This window comes from Varanus komodoensis, unplaced genomic scaffold (assembly GCF_004798865.1).
Source record: "Varanus komodoensis strain SLA01 unplaced genomic scaffold, ASM479886v1 scaffold25, whole genome shotgun sequence".
Taxonomy (NCBI): Eukaryota; Metazoa; Chordata; class Lepidosauria; order Squamata; family Varanidae; genus Varanus; species Varanus komodoensis.
In genome coordinates this window covers 8,346,915-8,365,093 of record NW_025335661.1, presented here as the reverse complement: position 1 = coordinate 8,365,093, position 18,179 = coordinate 8,346,915, and the positions used below count along the sequence as shown (strand labels likewise).

The window sequence follows — 18,179 nt, the reverse complement described above, 5'->3', positions numbered from 1 at the left end:
TCAACCAATCACCAGTTCTTTGGAAATAAACTTATATCTAACATAGAAACAGAGCGAGTCAGAAGGGGCCTCCCAGGCCATCTAGTCTGACCTCCAGCACTAGCCGGCTCCGCTCATGACATGCCCAGGTCCAGCCTATCCTTGAACACCCGCACCGATGGGGCCTCAACGACCCCTCATGGAAGCCCATTCCACACCTATGGTGGTTAGTGAACAGACACCCATTAAAAAGATAGAGTCTCGGCAAAAATCTCAGCCTCTCATCACCTACAAACCATACAGGTTGTACTGAGGTAAAGAATGTTTATGTTTCAAATAGCTACAAACTATTACAACAGGTTCTCAGCCTATTGTAATAGGTATATTACATATTTTCATACCTCAAGCCCTGTAATTTCTATCACAAAATAATTTCAATAGAAATATAAAAACAAGATGTGGCTTGAAGAGGATAATAATCCATGAATCCTATGCTTAAACTCCAATGACACCACAACTTTTATATTCATTCCCTTCAAGTAACATATGCAATGTGAGGCAGACCTTCGCACATATCCTTAATTCATGTATTTTATATAATCAAGTGCTTGTGTTTTTACTTTATATAAAAATATTTATATTTGTCATTGATGATCCTGTTAAGTGCAGAATGTGCATTTCTACTAAATAACCCTATGTCAATGTATAAAATATTATAATTAAAGGTGATCAGAAAACAAAAACATATTCATGAAAATGGCTAATCATCTTTCACCAAGTAATGCTAAGAAAACTAGCACTGGCATTTATTTTGCAAAGAACTTATACTGAATAACACTCCCGCAGAAAAGGAACACAGAACTGATTAACTCAACAGGGAAAAATATTGTAAATGAAGAACCAATTCCAGGTTAAGGTTGAGGTAGTATGTACTGGCTGATGGATCTGCAAGCAACAAACACTGCAGGAACAATCTTTCAGACTTTCTTCAGTTAACTAGGATGTATAAGGTAGCAACTTGTAGTCTGATAAAACGTTTAAGTCTAAAAAAGAATTATGTTCTCCCCAGTGCATTTGTAATCAAATTAAATACAGTGTTCAGAATAATAAAATTGATATTTTATTGACTGATCATTTGGAGTATTCCTATTTTGTAAATAGATGCCAGTTCACAACATTACTAAAGCAGTCAGGAAAGTATTGTATTTATCTTGGGAATGATCCTGAAGATTCAACAAAATTGGTTAGTGCAAGTGCTGACAAAGACATACATGCTTTTTCTAATGTTTATTTTTTTCCACCTGCAAACTGTAGCAAAACATGATCAGCTTTATTATGCAGACAGGTATCCCTCTACATTATAGAGAATTTAGGCATGTATAAATAGAAAAGCTCTTTAGGAAAGAAAAAAAAAACACACCAAGAAATGAATAAAACCTTCAATTTTGAACTCATAACTCCCAACAGCAATGGTTAAAATGATGTAGGTTATTCATTCCAAGAGATACAACAGCACCTGAAAGTGGCTGATCTATTTCCCCCAGTAACATTTTTCACATAACAATGTGTTAAAAGTTACAAATACTGATATGCACAAATAACTAATTCCTAAGAAAAAATATGTACAGTACTGCAGCATAATGAATGTGATATCTGCAATAACTTAACATTAGCCAATTTTAATATACATGATACCACTAACATTCTCCTGCCAATGCACAAAAAGGATGTTACCACAGCCCTCTGTTTTGCACATTACCTGGTATTCCTTGGTCTTAATACACAATGCAGGCTTTTTTTTTTTTTTTAAAGACTTCCCATGTGTTTAAAGCTAAGGTCAGTGAAACAAGACAACAGTGCAAGAGGCGCAGAGATGTTATGTGATCACATAAGAGTTCTTTTAAAGTGTCTGTAAGGCTATAAGAAAGGATTGGTTGATGAGCTTCCTGTTGGAAATTGCCCTGCTGGTGCACCGGCCTAGAAGAAAAAAAAAAATTCTCACAGAAAAATAATTACAGCTCTGTGCAAAGCCTACTACCTAAGCAGACTGATTTCAAATATAAATTGAGTTGATGCCTTCATGTCAGAAGTATTAATTCAGGAAACAAAAAGAATCACTAGCAATGCTTTTTTTTTTTAACTCCAATGTTTGGAGAAGTATTCAAGCTGTGTTAAACTTTCCTGTTTGTTTTTAAATACAAAGACTGCTTATTACACAGGGAGAGGTATAGAGAGAAAACAGGCTGGATCCAGATGCTATAGGCTGGCTGAAGCTGTTTTCCTAGACCAGCCCCTTCCATGTAATTGGCCCAAGGAGGTTGAGAGACCTTGTTGATGGCTAGGAGAAGTACAGAATCTTTTGAAAATTTCACTATGACTTAACAGGGCTTTACTCACATAATCATCCCTCACACAGGTAATAAGGGATCAAGAATGTTAACATTTTATTTAACCTACTGCAGAAACACACAGCAATTACAGCATCAATTGCATATTTCCCCTATGTTTGAAGTCATTTATACAGATACAATCGTAGATGTATTCAGTTCTCTTTAATTGGGGGCCTAATTGTTCATAACATAGTTCTGGTCAAGGATAAAAGAACAAAATGGTACAATTGTTCTTTTAATGTAAACAATGTGCATGTTGTGAAATGGCATAGGGAATTTATTTACTGGGGCACTGTGAACCTCCAGATACATTAAAATATTAATAATTTAAGCTTCAAGAGTATAATTCAGAAGTGGTCCTCCCATCTCTCTTAATGGTTTTATTAATCCAAGTCAATATTGTAGTAACAATAAATTACTATCTGTGAAAGACTACCAAATCATCAGGGTTTACTTACCATAAAAGGATTACTAGATACTCCAACACCTGTAACTTGACCAAATGGAGTTACTACTGGTTTTGCCTGTCCAAATGGAGCAAAGCCTGCACCTTTGTAATAAAATCACAAATCAGTTTTAGTGTGGTAGTAAAGTATTGCACTATGAATTTAGCCTATTTCTAGCAATGAACCCTTTGCTCATTAGGTCAATAAAATATTTTATCTGAATCGAAACAGAATCTGTTTCCGTAGCACTGTGAACAACATTAACATTTTTCGTTTTGTTTACTTGTTTCCCTTTTCCAGACTTTCAGCAAAATAATTTAAATTATAGACACCAAATTTACTAACCAGATTCTTCAGGGATATATATAAGTAAAAAATCCAATGGTCTCCCGATCCCACTTTAATGCTGGAATCCAATAAAAATCTAAATCTTATCAATTTTTTAGGAAACATCAGCTTCTTAGTTTAACATAATTTAAAACATTTTGATAAACTTCATGCTATAAAATTATGCAGCAACTAAAGTCTTATTGAATCATCTGGTAATGCAATTGTTAAATTTAGAACAAAGATACAGTATATTATCCCAGATTGCTCCCTGCATGTGCTATGTAGCAACTCAGCAGGGATTACTAAGTTTTCCTAGGACCAAACAGAATTTATCATAATTTTTCTGTAATTAAAGGCAGGGAATGTGAGATAATAAAATATACAATAGTCTGATCAGGAGAACTCCCTTAGTATACATCACTACTATCCTGAGGTAACAGTGTAATATTCAAGTGATCAGCTGATGAAAGCATGGCACAGAACAGGCAAGACTCTCAAGATAAACAGATGAATAACTAAAATGTCCTGAAATTGCTTGCAATCTGTGAAACAAAATGTAACATGCAAACATTTACCATTAGGTTGCTGGGTGAAAGCAGCCTGAGGAAAGGCTGCCTGTCCTGGAAATGCAGGCTGTTGGAAGTTACCACTAAAGCTAGTAGGAAGACTGTATGAGGCAGTTGTTCCAAATCCTGCAGGCATGCTCATGGATGCTGTGCCAAATGTTGCTGCTGATAAGGGAAACATTGCATTCAATTACTTTTTAATTGTGAGCTATGTTACACTAAGCAGCATTTCCACAGAATCCCTTATGAAGCAACCAGTCACATGGCTAGCCTTAAAACCATTAAGCATCTGGATTTTTTGGGAACACAGACAAAATTTGTTTGGTATGCTCCCTTTGGTCAACATAGCATGTGCCAGTATCTCTTCTTAGATATTTCAAAATGTTTTTATTAAAACATAATATGGAGATTTTCACAGGCAATAGATAACTACCAATACTTTTTAATGGACAAAAATGTAAGAGAAGAAAAAGCCTGCAACTTGCTAAACACCATGGATTCAACTTTATTCCCTAGTTCTAGAAATAGGTGAACAGAAAACATTTAGAACCCTGTAGGAACTCTTACTGACCACTTTAAGTGCAAAGCACCATTAAGTTCTACCCGATACACAGCAGCAGTCAAGATCTAAGAACTATTTTGTTGTGCTATGCCAACTGAATTTTTATTCAGACAATTACCCACACATCATATCAAACTTATTTTTTAAATGAGGCTGTAGTTGAAGAAGAACTATTAATGCTTTCTTTGTTTCATGTAACTAGTTTCATTCTTGCATCCTGGCTGGATTGCAAAAGAAGTATTGTACGATGACAACACTGCAAATGAAGCAGTTTATTAATTTTTTAAATTTTCGTTTATTATTAGATGTTGTTAAAGTTTCCTGACCAGAAAAAGCATGTTATTTTACTGAACTCACTAGTTTTACTTTGTTTATAGAAATTGAAGTGGTATCCAATGGTGTCATTCTGCAAGCTGAAATAGCACTAAAAAATCTTCTGCTGAATCTTTCTGTTGCACAACCGGCTATGCAAACTTAATACACAGCTAGCTTTATGCAACTTAAATTTAGTTAGTCTGACAGTATGCATTTGCACTAATGTCACAGTTGTACACTGTCGCTCATCTCCATGTTGTTGTAGAGAACTGGCACAACTTTTAATACTAAGTCATCACATCCACCAATCAATAGTTACGACTAGCCAGGAAAGACAGATCATAAGAGTTTATTAAAGTAATTAGGATAAAGAGGCACCCATGAATATAAAATAGACAAGATACAGATAGAGCACCAACAGAACTTACACAAGCTACTATTAGCAGGGAGGATACTTAACAGTGAAACTTGCTAGAACAGCAAATCAAAACACATTGTGACAATACACAATGGTTTGACATTATTAGTTTCACTTGAGCTACTATGAACACAAGCTTCAAAATTCATTCACTTTTTAAGCATCTACTAGCGTGACCATGGAGGTAAGATATAATAGTTTTAGCTTACAATCCTAAGCACACTTACATGTCAGTAATTCCAAATGATCTTTTCAATGTGTGTGTTTAGGACTGAAGTTTAAGTCTTAAAATTATATCAAGTAATGTCAATGTATTTGAGGTGAATCACCATCCATGTCCACTACATTACAAAATATGGAAGGAAGGTTGAAAAAAGTTGTACATGCAGAAGGAACCAGTCACTGGCAGTAAGCTTTCACAAGCAAATGAACAGTTAGCCACATGAAACTTATATAAAGTGTGGCTACCTACCAAAATGAGCCTGAGGAAATATGTGAGAGGGCATTGCTCCTGAGAGGCCTTATGAGAAGTCACAAAGAGACCAGACAGTGTCAAATTATTTATAAACAATATTGTGTAGAAATATTTTGCATAGTAAAAAAAATCAGTATCTGAACACCCTTTTAAAACCTCAGAATATTTCCTAGATAGGTTTGGAAGTTTTCTTTTTAAAAAAAATGGTCAGAAATTGACACTCTCTTAATACAGACACACCTTAAAATCTGCTACGATACAGAGCGGTCAAACACTTGAACATTAGAAGAGCTATCAGCTTTATTACATTCATTAAATTTATCAAAGGAAAATACGTATGTTCTAAAAGCATGTTCTAAAATACCTTACTGGATAAATGTATCCTTCAAAAATCAGGAAGGGGAACATTTTTATTTGAACCTATGTACATTTCCTGGTCCAACTGTTTGATCCGGACACAATGAAATTAAGCATTTGAAACCATAACACCACTGAGTACTCAAAGTTACGGGCCTATAATTGAAGTTAAAAAACATAAATTGTTATCACACATAATTCCATGCTTTCTTTTTCTAACCTGTTGCTCCTCTGTTAGTGGTTTGGAATGGGTTTGTTGAAGGTGCTACTGCTGCTACAGGGGCAGCCACAAATGGATTTGTGGAGGGTGGTGCTGAAAAATGAAGCAACAATAGTATGAAAACATTATATATGCCTCAAACTACCTATCAAAAAGAAGACAGTTCTTTTGATAGAACTACATAGTCTAAGATATATTTTCATCAATGTGCTGATCCAGATTATTGCATTTTGGCTTAGCATCCACTGTTATTTATTAAGCCAAGGTATGAATGACCCTTATGCTTGTGCATTCAGCTTCTTCACAACTTCCCTTTGTGTAAACTGCAATTAAACTAGGAAGCCTTCGATTAATAACAGTTACCCATTTAAGCCAAACAGAGAAACTATAACTACAGATGCAAAACAAGCTAGGATATAAACCAGTTTCAAAACATATTTTAGTATCTGGCTTGTTCTGAAACTGTAAACCACAGTTTTTTTGGTTTAGAAAGAATGATAAAACCTGATTTTCTTACACTGAGCTGACATATAATCACCATATGGTGCTGCATGAATTGCCTTCATGGGTAAGGCATAACTATAGATAGATTAAAAAACAGGATCTTGTAACATGCATTAGTAGAAAAGTGTAATAATGGTTACAGTACCTCCAAACTGAGCAGATACACTTGATGATGCAGGCTGTGTCTGTGTATTAGTACCCACTGGTACTGTTCCAAAAGCATTACTGAAAATAATTTGTATTCATCAATATGAGAGCCAGTTACTTAGACAGCTGCAACTAATATGTGTATATGAAAGCACAAATACCTGTTGTACCACATTTTAAGGAAAACAACTGGTTTAATTTAGATGCAACCATTCTTAAAGCACAAGTCAAAACCAGCCATATTCCCTTCTAGCCAGTGGTTTGCATAATAATCCAAAGCAGTAAGACAAAGGGAACTTAGATAAGGTACCAAACAGAATCCAGCACCTCCAGATAGTTACAAGATTGTATTCAATTTGACACTGCTAATATCAAACTTTACACGCATTGCACTATCAACAGGTTTAATGCAGTTATAGAATTAATACTGATATAACTACTCATACACAGATGACTTATCACTGAAGATAATTTAGGCAGTAAGAATACTGAAGGCCCCATTCTCCACTTGCCAGTATATTTGCTTTTAATTTCATGATACTAACATCTACTTGGTGATTTTTGTAGTAGGCTTTAAGCTTCAGGAAACCTCCACATCCACTTAATCCATGGCTGAACTCAGGGTTGAGAAGTCAATGGCTCCTCAGATGTTGCTGCATTATTTTGTCCCTGGCCATTAGCCATGAAGGTTAAGACTGATGGGAAATAGAGTCCAATTATTATCTGGAAGGCCATAGGCTTAAAAACATTGCTGGAACAGAATCTGCAGTTTTTAAATTATGGATTTTCAGAAATTTGTGCATTTTTATTGGCAAATATAATAGGTTTACATTAACTTTTATTAAGAAAGAGTACCTGCTAACATTACTGGTGGAAGTATATGCATTACTAGAGGTTGCTGTGGAGCTGAATACACTGTCTAATTCTGCTAAAGCTGCATATTTGTCTGAAGATGTACTTGGCTGGTTTGGAGCAGACACAACAGGACCTGCTGGTGCTGTACTGGCAGCAAATCCACTTCCTTGATCACTACTACCTACAAACAAAACAAAACAAAACCACATGCCAGATTAAAAATTCACATTAAAATTCTTTAGACCATAAGTTAGCCATGATAATTATTTATTTGGTAATCTAACTGTTAAGGAATTAAAAACATATTTTCCTAGTTTTCAGTTATTTAAGATGCTCAAAGCCATATTCCCAATAAGTTCAATGTATCTTTAGGGAAGAATGGGAGTAGTTCTTCCAACTTTCTATCAAACTCAAGAATGTGTTCATCTTCCATTTTTCAAAAATATGAATGCTTAGATTCTTTTCTCAGAGCTTTCTAGCTTTTATATTTATGTATTAACTCTATTATATATCTATATACTTTATCAATATCACAAAACCATGGGTAGATGGATTATGATGCCTAAATAAATAGGCATCATAGGCCTAGGCTGAACACTTACATGCAGTATGATCAGCTTAATGAAGGTCTGGAAGACCTATTAAGACTGACATGTAAATGCTTGCTTTAACCAAGCAGATAAAACAGTAGTGTCCACACCACTGTAAATATTTTTTCTTTAACTGTCTGGGGCAGACTGAAATGGGCAAAAGCAAATATAGAGTTGATTTGTGTGAAGGGCTTGTCACATGACAATGGCCATTTGAAGCAAGCCTCACTCATGTGGTTAATGTGCCAACAAGTCTGGTACTGAATGTACAGAAATGAAAGATATGGGTCACTTGAACACTGGCAATAAAGTGGACCAAGTGATGGGACATCAGAGTAAAGTACTTGGTTTCCATTTGTATCATTTTCAAATAAATACTTATGTTTTATTTCAGTGAATGAGAAGATAGATTGTAAGTTTAATGCAAGATGTTAAGATAATAAGATTTGGGCCATACATTAAGTGCCTAGGCTTACCATAAACGAATAAATAAATAAAATAAAAGGCAAAATAAGCAATGCAATTGCTTCAATTCCAAAAAGCTCAAGTGAAACATGTGACAGCATCAACACCTTAAAATTAAAAGGACAATAACAGCAGCCAGTTTTGGCTTAATATTATTTGTTCTATAAATGACAGTTACATATTTGACAATCATGACCCTTAAGAGCCTTAAATTTAGGAGGGAGAGGCTGGAAATTACTGCTTGAGTACTATCAGGATGAATGTTCAATGAATTTGTGAGGGCTATTTGCCCCACAGTAAAGGTCCTTTTCCCAACTTAGCTGCAGATATTAAGCCCTCCCCCCTTTTTTTTTTGGTACAGAAGGTTCTTTTTCTAACTGAATTCAGATTTTTAATGAAATAGGCTGAAACTGGTTTGCACTGCTATACATATTATCCATTTATATAATTTTAATTTTTTTGGTGGTTGCTCTCAGGCTATGTATCTCCTTCCCAAGGGAATCTAGGTTTGCTCCTTGTTTTCCTTCCACCAGCAGCCAAAGACTGCTTTATTTAAGGTTTGTAGCCTGTACATGGGTGTGTAAGATTAAGTGCTATGTTTAATAATTTTCCTTCCTGTAATTGTTTTGCTTTAAATTGTATTTTAATGTATTGTTTTAATTGTACCTCTAAGTTACCCTTTTGATGTTAGAAAGCTAAATAAATAGCAAGGCTTTTATCCCTCTCTCTGCCAGGATGCTGTGTGTTCATTGGCCCATTATTTATTTTTGCCCACCATTCAACAAGTTCTCATTACAATTTAAAAAAGTTATACATTGCAACCAATCAATCCACTTCACAAGATTACAATGGAGGGTTGACTCAGAGAAAAGAACCACATGGCACCCTGCATCTCTTGGAGGAAGACTGAAATATAAAAAGTAACAACTTCCAAGATAATCAAAAGCTATATTGAGCCAAGACATTATCCTATTCTTTACTGCAAACTGACACAGTCACTCTCAAAATATTCATTATAGACAGTGCTTCAGAAAAGACACTAGTATCCTGTATTTGTAAAAATGATAGCTTTGGTACATTTGTAGCTTTTGCAAACAGAGGCTTCAGGGACATGGCTGGATGAGTAATTGTAAACGTTCAGACAATTTCGCTTTTCTAAAGTGTGAAATATGGCTGACTACATCACTTCTATATCAATGTGAAGGGGTTTCTTTTGGTACTATGGGTGTACACATTCACACATTGTGAAATAGATTAAAAATAGGCAGAACAACATAGAAACAAAGTCTGAAGAATTATCCAGATGCAAAGGGTTACCATTATTGCCATCTACTGAATTCTGTAATAGCATTAGGTATATTGAAAAAGATAAATTTCTTTGAAAGCTTCATCACCTCACATAGATTGGTTGAGTCATCACCCCCACACACATACTGACTTGATTTGACCCAATAACCAAGAATTGGAGCTTGATATGAAGCAGAGAACTAAACACACTGGGGCTTAACGCTTTTCCTGTACTACCTTTCCTTTTACCAGGTTCCCTGTGCTCACATGACTGCCCTGATATTAAATTTGCAAGTAATGTGCTACTGGTATTGATAGTTCATACAACAGGAAGTATTAAGAACTTCCCTGTCAACTAGAACATCACAGAACACCACTACTGCCATGATAAATAGTGTAAGAGAACAGGTCAAAGAATAAGAATTAGTACCTTGCCCTGTGCTGAAGATATTATCTAAATTAGCAAGAGCTGCGTATTTATCTGCTGACTGGAGATTCGATTTATTCACTGCAGCTTTACTGGCTGCAGTTGTGTTGCTCTGAGAAGCACTGAAGGCTCCAAAATCAGCACTGGAGGATTTGGGGAAGTTATCAAAGTGTGCAAAGTTAGCATTCACTGATCCAGCGCTCCCACCTGTAACAAGATAAGTTAAACATGATAGATACTTCCAAGCTCAATAATTGTCTTTTCAAATGCTACTGGTGCCTATGTGTGTGGGTAGGTTTAAGGGACACATGATTTTAGAAGTTTCTACTATGCCCAAGTCTTAGCTAGTTAAGAAGGTGTTTGTACTTCCCAAAAACAAAAGCTCTAGCTTAACAACACCACAGCAGAACACTGCAAGCATAGGTGTTGTAAGAAAATGAATTGTAATGATTTATATGAGTGAAGTTTCAATTTCCTACTCAAGAATTCATTTAATGGAAAAAATTGACTATTTCTAATAGCAGTGAAATGCCCTTTATCAAAAATATCTAGTAAGAGGAGTAACAATGAAGGTTCCTGAGGATTAATGTGACTTTTTACTCAAGGATTACTGCTGTGTGCATCTCATAACTTCAAGAACAGAGTGCAAAGGAGAAACAGAGGAGACTGTCATTACACTTTTGACAGGAACAAGTGTGAGTGGCAGGCAAATATTTAATGTTTTCAAATTTAAACTGAAAACCTTCCACACAATGGCTGCCACCATACACTCCAAAAAATAGAGGGCACACTAGCACATATAACCTGCTGTCCTTCAGATATTTTGGACTATAATGCCCATAGTCCTTGACCACTGGCTATGCTATCTGGGACTTACGGGAATTGTACTTCGAAACACTGACAAAAACCAGGTTACCTACTACGGAATTAGGATATAAAGTCTACATCGCAAATACTGGCATATGTCTTGGGCAATGTGATTCAAGAAAACATTTGAAAGGCTTGTCTGTGTGAAGTCTGTGAAAGAATATCACAGAACTTGCCAGCTCTATCACTGTAAAATCCCAGGCAAGTTCTTTTTAAGTGTTTTAAATTATGAGTTTCTCCTGTTCAGTTACATTTATACTTGATTTGCAGTAAGAAGAAATTATTTTAACTTTAGCTAGCACTCTCTATATATGGGAAGGTTCTTAATAAATGTAATGAAACAAATAACATTACAAGCCAAGATCTGTTAAAGCAAAGACTAATATAAGAAAACCTGGACATGATAATGGAAACAAAAAATGGCACTGTAAATTAAGTGAGCTGAGTTTCCCACCATGGTGGAACTTACTGCGCATAGCCTGGAGAGGGAAAGCAGAAGTAGTAAATTCACCAAAACTGCAGCTAGATGAAAGCGTTCTGAACGCTGGACAGCCAGAAATTGTGTGAGGGGTTAAAGTTAACAAAAGGGAAAAACAAAATTTTAAAATAAAGTCTTAAGACAACACACTTAAAAAAGGAAAAGGAAAAAAGAAAGTAAGTCAGCCATAGATCAAGACAAGCAATGTGTCATTCCAAGCAAGCTTTATTACAGTGTAGCCAAATTAAAGAGCAAAGCAAAAGCCCTTACACATGAGATATTTTGTTAAACAGAATACACTTGTACTACATTAAACAAGCTTTTTCTCCGATTGGAGCACACTGTCTGTCATTTTGGAAGATAGAAAACAAATGATTCCCTTTTAACTTAGATATAATCCAATATTGCCCACAAATATGACAGATTATTTCATGTGTAGGGATAATTAAGAAGCTAGAATGCAAAAATTTCGTGCCAGAAAAAATCAACACAACCCACACCAAATATAGCAAACAAAAGGGAGCATTCATTTCAGGTTTCCCCAGAGCTTCAGAATATGTGTTAAGACAAGTAGGTGCAGGAAGAAGTTAAGAGATATTCTACACTATGTGTCCAGATTAGTTTTTACTGAAGAGGCTAACAATGTTAGAGCATTTCTACCTGTATTTTGGTGCTGAAAAGCAGACTGACTTGCTGTGGGGAAACCACCAAAATTACTCGAACCACTAGACTGTCCAAATGCATCAAAGTTGGCAAAACCTGCATTTGCAGAGTTCTGCGCTGTAAATTGCAAATGAACAAAACATGTTAATGGTATGAAAATAAAAACAGATCATAAACTGAATCAAGCTTTGAGGGTAGGATGTACTTCACACACGCCACTGATATAAATGGCACTCATGAAATAACAGGATATAGTAGAAATGTTATCCTGGTCCTAACCTAATAGTTCTATGTGGGCATGCAAAACATTAGATCCAATGGCTTCCTCTCTCATGTGGAAAAAACTTCTGAGATCACAATACCTCCATTACAGCTTTCAGTTTGGCATGAAGATGCCTACATTCCCTCCCCCCCACAAATTTGCATCTAAAAGAATGACATTTATTTTATATATTAGATTATTAAACTGCACCCAACAGTCCCTGGGCAGTGAACAACTCCATATGACAACTTCCTGCTCACACAATTTAGCTTAGGAAGTTCCTCTAGGATATTGTCTTCTATGTTTTGCACTGCTATATAGCTGGTTATTTTAGAGCACTGAAGCAGCTGTATCTATTAATTATTGCTCTGCATTTGTAAGCATTGCATTTGTTTGCCACCCCATAGCCAGGGGCTCTATGTTCTTTGATAATATAGCATCCATTTAGATAGCCTCAACGTTGCACTGAAAAGCAATTTTAAGTTTTTTAATTTTACATTTTTAAATTTGGCCATCGTGTAGGCTGAAATTGAAAGGAGCTAGCAAGTTCTCAGCATCCTAGTGTTTGGGTGCGTTTCTCAAACTACATTCCTTGATACATGGCAAGTGGCTTTTGGAGCAGAAGTTCATGTGCAATACATCTGGAAAAGTAAGTAAACTCCTCTTTTGATTGTGGCCTTTAAGAAGTCACCATACTTTAAAAGGAGGTAATAGTCAATAGAAAATGTTTTAAAAAATAATGTAGCATATTTTGGTTATGTGCCCAAAACAAATTAAGATCTTAGGAAAACAAATGAGGACAGCAATTTATTTAAAAGACTGGGAACATTAGGTATGTAACAAATTACATGTAACTATAAGGACTTTTCCATTGAAATTACATATATCTTCCTCAACATTCCATGAAGTGCACAGCTGGAGAATTGGCTACAAGAGTTAGTTCAAACCAATGCACAATTTAGCCCATCCCAGTACTCAACTGAGATTGCCAGCTCACGACAGTACAGTAACCGTGGAATCCACAGTTTGTAAGTTCCCTCCATCCCACAGAGTCCAGACTTAGCAAGCATATGCCTCTTGGTACTCTGGACTTTGGTTTGCAGTTCTCCAACCCTTCCTTGTCAGCCTACTTCCTGTCACACATGTACAAGCCAAGCACCATCCCTTTCCTTTGCTGCTGCTTCCTTCAACAGCAGATCTACAATACTCATTATTTCATTTGAATCATGTTTTTCAGGTCACCACCTATGTTATTATCCTCCCTTTATCCAGCTTGTCTCTTGATAAGCCTTTGTTCTACTCCCTTATCCTTTATTAGCATAGCATGTTGACTTCTCCGATATTTCTCCAGAGTCTTTGGTCACCTCAATACCTTTCTTCTCTTGAGAAATAATTCTTTACCTATTCTTCTCTCCAGAAATTTACTCTGCTCCCTACCTTCATGTTCCTTGCTCCTGGGCTCATTGGGCCATAACATCCCAAAACTTTCTTGCAATGTTCAGCCTGCCCTTACTTTAGGTGTAATCCCAGTCAAATTGGCATATTTCCCCTATCTCACAGAAGTGGGAGTGCACACTGCTTTACACCCTAAGCAATTGGGCATTCCATCCTCAGACAGTGTAAAAGTAGAAATTTTACACAGTACCCTGTAAGTGCCACTGACCACAGAATGGTCCATCAATGTTCCTTCTTTAAAAAGCACCCTTCTTGTTTTTTAAACATAAGTCAGAAGATGGTCTGGTATAGTAGGTAATACTGTGAACTCAGGTCTCTACTTCAAACTTTGCCCAAGGCAGTCATTATATTTTTAGCTCTCTGTCCACAAGAATACCAACCTGTCTTACAGGATTGTTGTACAGTTGACTGAAATATTGTATTCAAAAGCCCTATACAGGGGAGTGTGTGTGTGTGTGCGCGTGCACACACACACACGGCTATTGTATAGATTGAATAATATATTTCAAGTACTGTGAACAAATATAATACGTGATATAACTAAGATTATGATCTTTAGTTGGGATTCCACATACAGTACAATGCCCATCCAAAAGTTCAGTTTAAGATACTATGATAACAGAGAAGCAAGTTTATATGTTTAAGCAATAAATAATAAACTGCTCATACTAGCCAGTGGGAGCCATCCTCATCTCCATAATACCTCTAGAATGACAATCATGGTATGACATCAGCCCACAAGCTATTTTACAGCAAACATGGCAGGTTCCCAAGACAAGAGCAACTGCTGTAGCAGCGACTGCCAAAAAGCCACTATGTCCCAGGGAGCCTCTACCCTGGAAAAGTCTAGTATTTCTTCTGTTCCCTGAGGAAAACACTGAATTTTGCAGTCTGTGAATCCGGCCATGAAACTGAGGTGACTTTTTAATGTAGCAGTGTTGTGATTTTAAAATCACAGGGTCTAAGATAATGGGTCAAAATAAGAATGTTGAAGTATTAAATTAACTGTAAACATGTAATTTATCAAATAGATCAAACATGTGATTTATCAAATAGTTCTCAGCATATAGCCATCTAGCCTGATACAACCACCTTTGCTATGAGAGAGACGGGGGAGTACTGTACTTGGGGGCACTGTATTACAGTGGTTCTGGTCCTACCTGGCCAACTGTGTCCTGATGGTGGTGCTGGGAGACAGCTGCTCTTCCCCACAGCAATTATGCTACGGATTCTTCAGCCCCCCATACTGTTCAACACATACATGAAACTGCTGAGATAAGTCATTTGGAGATGGGGGCTGTATATCTCTTTTTTCATCTAATCCAGGTGAGGTGGTTTCTGTTCTGAATCACTGCTTGAGCTTGAAAATGGACTGGATGTGGGCCAACAAATTCAAGCTCAATCCAGATAACATGAAGGTGCTGTTGGTGGACAGTCTGTCTGACTAGATTCTACCAGTCCTGGATGGGGTTGCACTCCTCCTGAAGGACAGAGTTTGTAGCTTGGGGTTCTTCTGAACTCAAAACTATCACTTGAGTCTCAGGTAGACTCAGTGGCCAGGAGTGCCTTCTTTCAGTTGCAACTGATTTATCAACTACAACTCTTACCTGAACAGGCAGAGTCTAGCTATAGTCACCCACACTCTGATAGCTATTGTAACATGTTAGTCTGGAAACAGGTACAGAACAGGGTGACTCGGCTGCTGGTACAAATAGGACCGTGCACCTATGTGACACCAATACTTTACCATCTTCACGGATTACCAGTGGAGCTCCGGAACCAATTCAAAGTGCGTCTTTTAACACATAAAGCAAACAGCTTTGGCCCACATGTTCAGCCTTAAGATCTGTTTTGGAGGCCCTTCTGAATGATCCATCCTCCAAGGAGAATGGCTAATAAAAGAGCAGCCTTCTCAGTAGTTGTGCCCCACTTGTAGAACAGCCTCACAAAAGCAGTTTACCTGGTGCCTTCACTACAGTCTTTTCAGTGCCAGGCAAAAGCATTTTATTCTCTAGGTATTTTAATAATTTAATTAGGAGACTTTTAAAGCTGCTGTTAATATGAATGCTTTTAAATTAATGTGCCCTCAGTTGTGCACTGCTTCATTTTTTTGTATACTGAATTTTTAATCACTGTTTTTATTGTTATTATATGTTTTATGGATTGTAATCTACTTCAAGGGCCTTTGGGTTGATTCAGTGGATAGTAAGTATACGAACAAACAAACAAACAAACAAACAATCTTATGTAAAACAAGACAGTCCAAACTACATGGGCTCTCTCATTGCTGTTTCTTGCCTTAGTTCCACTATATACTTGGTCAACAATTTTCCTAGTATGTTCTGTAAATGTCTAACTACCTCTTGTTACCTCCCTGTCCCTCCTACTCTGAGAGATGTTGACAGCTGTTTAAGAATCAAGGCAGACAATATCTGGTCAGTTTGCATTTTTATAGACCAAATTTCCTGCTTTATGTGTACATACCTTGACACATTCAAATTGTTACAATTTCTTCATTACTAATTGCAGTCCATTAATGGTATAATATAGCCATTCTTATTGAAGCAAATCATTAAAGCAGTAGTCTGATTTTCATTCTTTGCAGAAGTACATTATTTGCATTTCAAGGAGCTGGATTTCACTATTAATTTTCAATACCAAATCTAGAAATAGGAAATACTGTTACCTGCATGACTGTTGAAATGTGCAAAATTAGCAAAATTTGCTGTAGCTGAGGACTGAGGAGCAGGAGCAGCAAATATGTCCGAACCAAGGTCACTGAGAAGATCAAACTGTTTCTTTTCTTGTGACTGTCCTTGAGACCGAATTACAACAGGAGACTGTAAACAACAATTTGTAGTTGGCTAAACAAACATGAGTAGAGAACAATCCAGAGACTTATTCCTGATGTGGAGGGACTCACTACCTTTATAAGCCAATTTACTTTTCATCCAGATCAAGCTATTCTAAATTGTATTGCAACAAGGAGGTTTGTGAGAACAGCAACTGTAGTAAAATCTCTGGCGCTCACTGACTGAAGTGATGCAAAACTGTGCAGAGTATTCAAAGTGAGGAAGGGAAACATTACAGCCCATTCCTATGATTATTGGTGTAGCTGAAAAAACTCTTCACAGCTGAATGGGAAAGGTTGTCTTAGGTGCTGGGAGGCAAAAGACAGGTAGACACAAGGGGAACAAGCACTGAGAGCATTGTAAAATAAAATGACACCTAGACCTCTTGCAGTTGCCTACCACTGGCTTAGAAGCAGGCAGCACTGAGCTGAGCAAAGTACCATACTAATACCAATGGACTAGGCAGTGAGTAATAGATTTTGAACAATGCATGGCAAATTCAGCCAGGTTTTTTGGCACATTACTTACTTGGGTAGGTGTGCCTTTGTTTAAGCACAATGCTGGTGCAGATTCTCCCAGAAGAGATTTAAGTGGCTTTACTTCTGGCGTACTGCTTGTACTACTAGCTGAGGACCCAGATATAGATGCATGGACAGATGCCACAACTTTTGCTTGTTCTGGTGGGACATACCTAAGACAGATAAATGTATCACATATGAAATAAATAGCAGCCCTGAAATTTATTGTTAGCAGATAACTCAATGTTACTGTTCCAAGCACTATACTGTTGGCAACTAACACTGAAAAACAGTCACCATGCAGAAGCCGTTACAAGAAGCACCTATACTATGACAAGAACTCTGGAGTCCAAATGTTCTGCAACAGTTATATAGGTACTTTCATGAGTAATCCATTTCAATTCATTTTCAGCTGGCCTGTAATCAACTGTAAAATCACTGGCAAACTTGTCAATACTGGTTTTAAAGGATACAGTGAATGGAAATAGAGGGTAATGTCATTTTAAGTATAATGTTTGCTATTTCAGTCCTGAATGTTTATGTCAGAAGTTAAGGTACACTACTTCCAAATCGAGAGAAAAGACTATGCTGCATATCTGGAAAGTGTTACAAACATGTATGACATTTTGCAACTAGTAATAATACCAAACATTAAGAACTGAATTAACAGTACACTAAGCTAGAACTCTGAAAGCAAGCTAATGAAACTAAATTACTTCATAGTTAAAGTGGGAACTAGAACCTGGTACCC

The 18,179-nt window shown here is 36.7% G+C and overlaps 1 protein-coding gene across 9 annotated transcripts in view; it reads right to left on the bottom strand.

Annotated features, from left to right (window-relative positions):
• Positions 1 to 1,086: 1,086 nt before the first annotated feature.
• The window catches only part of AGFG1 (ArfGAP with FG repeats 1), a 32,641-nt gene continuing 15,548 nt past the window's right edge, over positions 1,087 to 18,179 (bottom strand). For 3 of the 9 annotated variants that reach the window (XM_044432861.1, XM_044432867.1, XM_044432865.1), the window contains exons 4-14: positions 17,439 to 17,601; positions 16,745 to 16,898; positions 12,339 to 12,458; positions 11,670 to 11,744; positions 10,337 to 10,540; positions 7,565 to 7,745; positions 6,708 to 6,787; positions 6,059 to 6,151; positions 3,721 to 3,876; positions 2,828 to 2,919; positions 1,087 to 1,956 (exon numbers count right to left, since the gene is read on the bottom strand). In XM_044432861.1, coding sequence (XP_044288796.1) covers positions 1,897 to 1,956; positions 2,828 to 2,919; positions 3,721 to 3,876; positions 6,059 to 6,151; positions 6,708 to 6,787; positions 7,565 to 7,745; positions 10,337 to 10,540; positions 11,670 to 11,744; positions 12,339 to 12,458; positions 16,745 to 16,898; positions 17,439 to 17,601 — 1,378 coding nt within the window. In that variant the 3' untranslated portion in view covers positions 1,087 to 1,896. Of the gene's footprint in view, positions 1,957 to 2,827; positions 2,920 to 3,720; positions 3,877 to 3,907; positions 5,527 to 6,058; positions 6,152 to 6,707; positions 6,788 to 7,564; positions 7,746 to 10,336; positions 10,541 to 11,669; positions 11,745 to 12,338; positions 12,459 to 16,744; positions 16,899 to 17,438; positions 17,602 to 18,179 lie in introns of those variants that run through there. The other 6 variants (XM_044432862.1, XM_044432863.1, XM_044432869.1 and 3 more) reach the window with 6 other exon arrangements.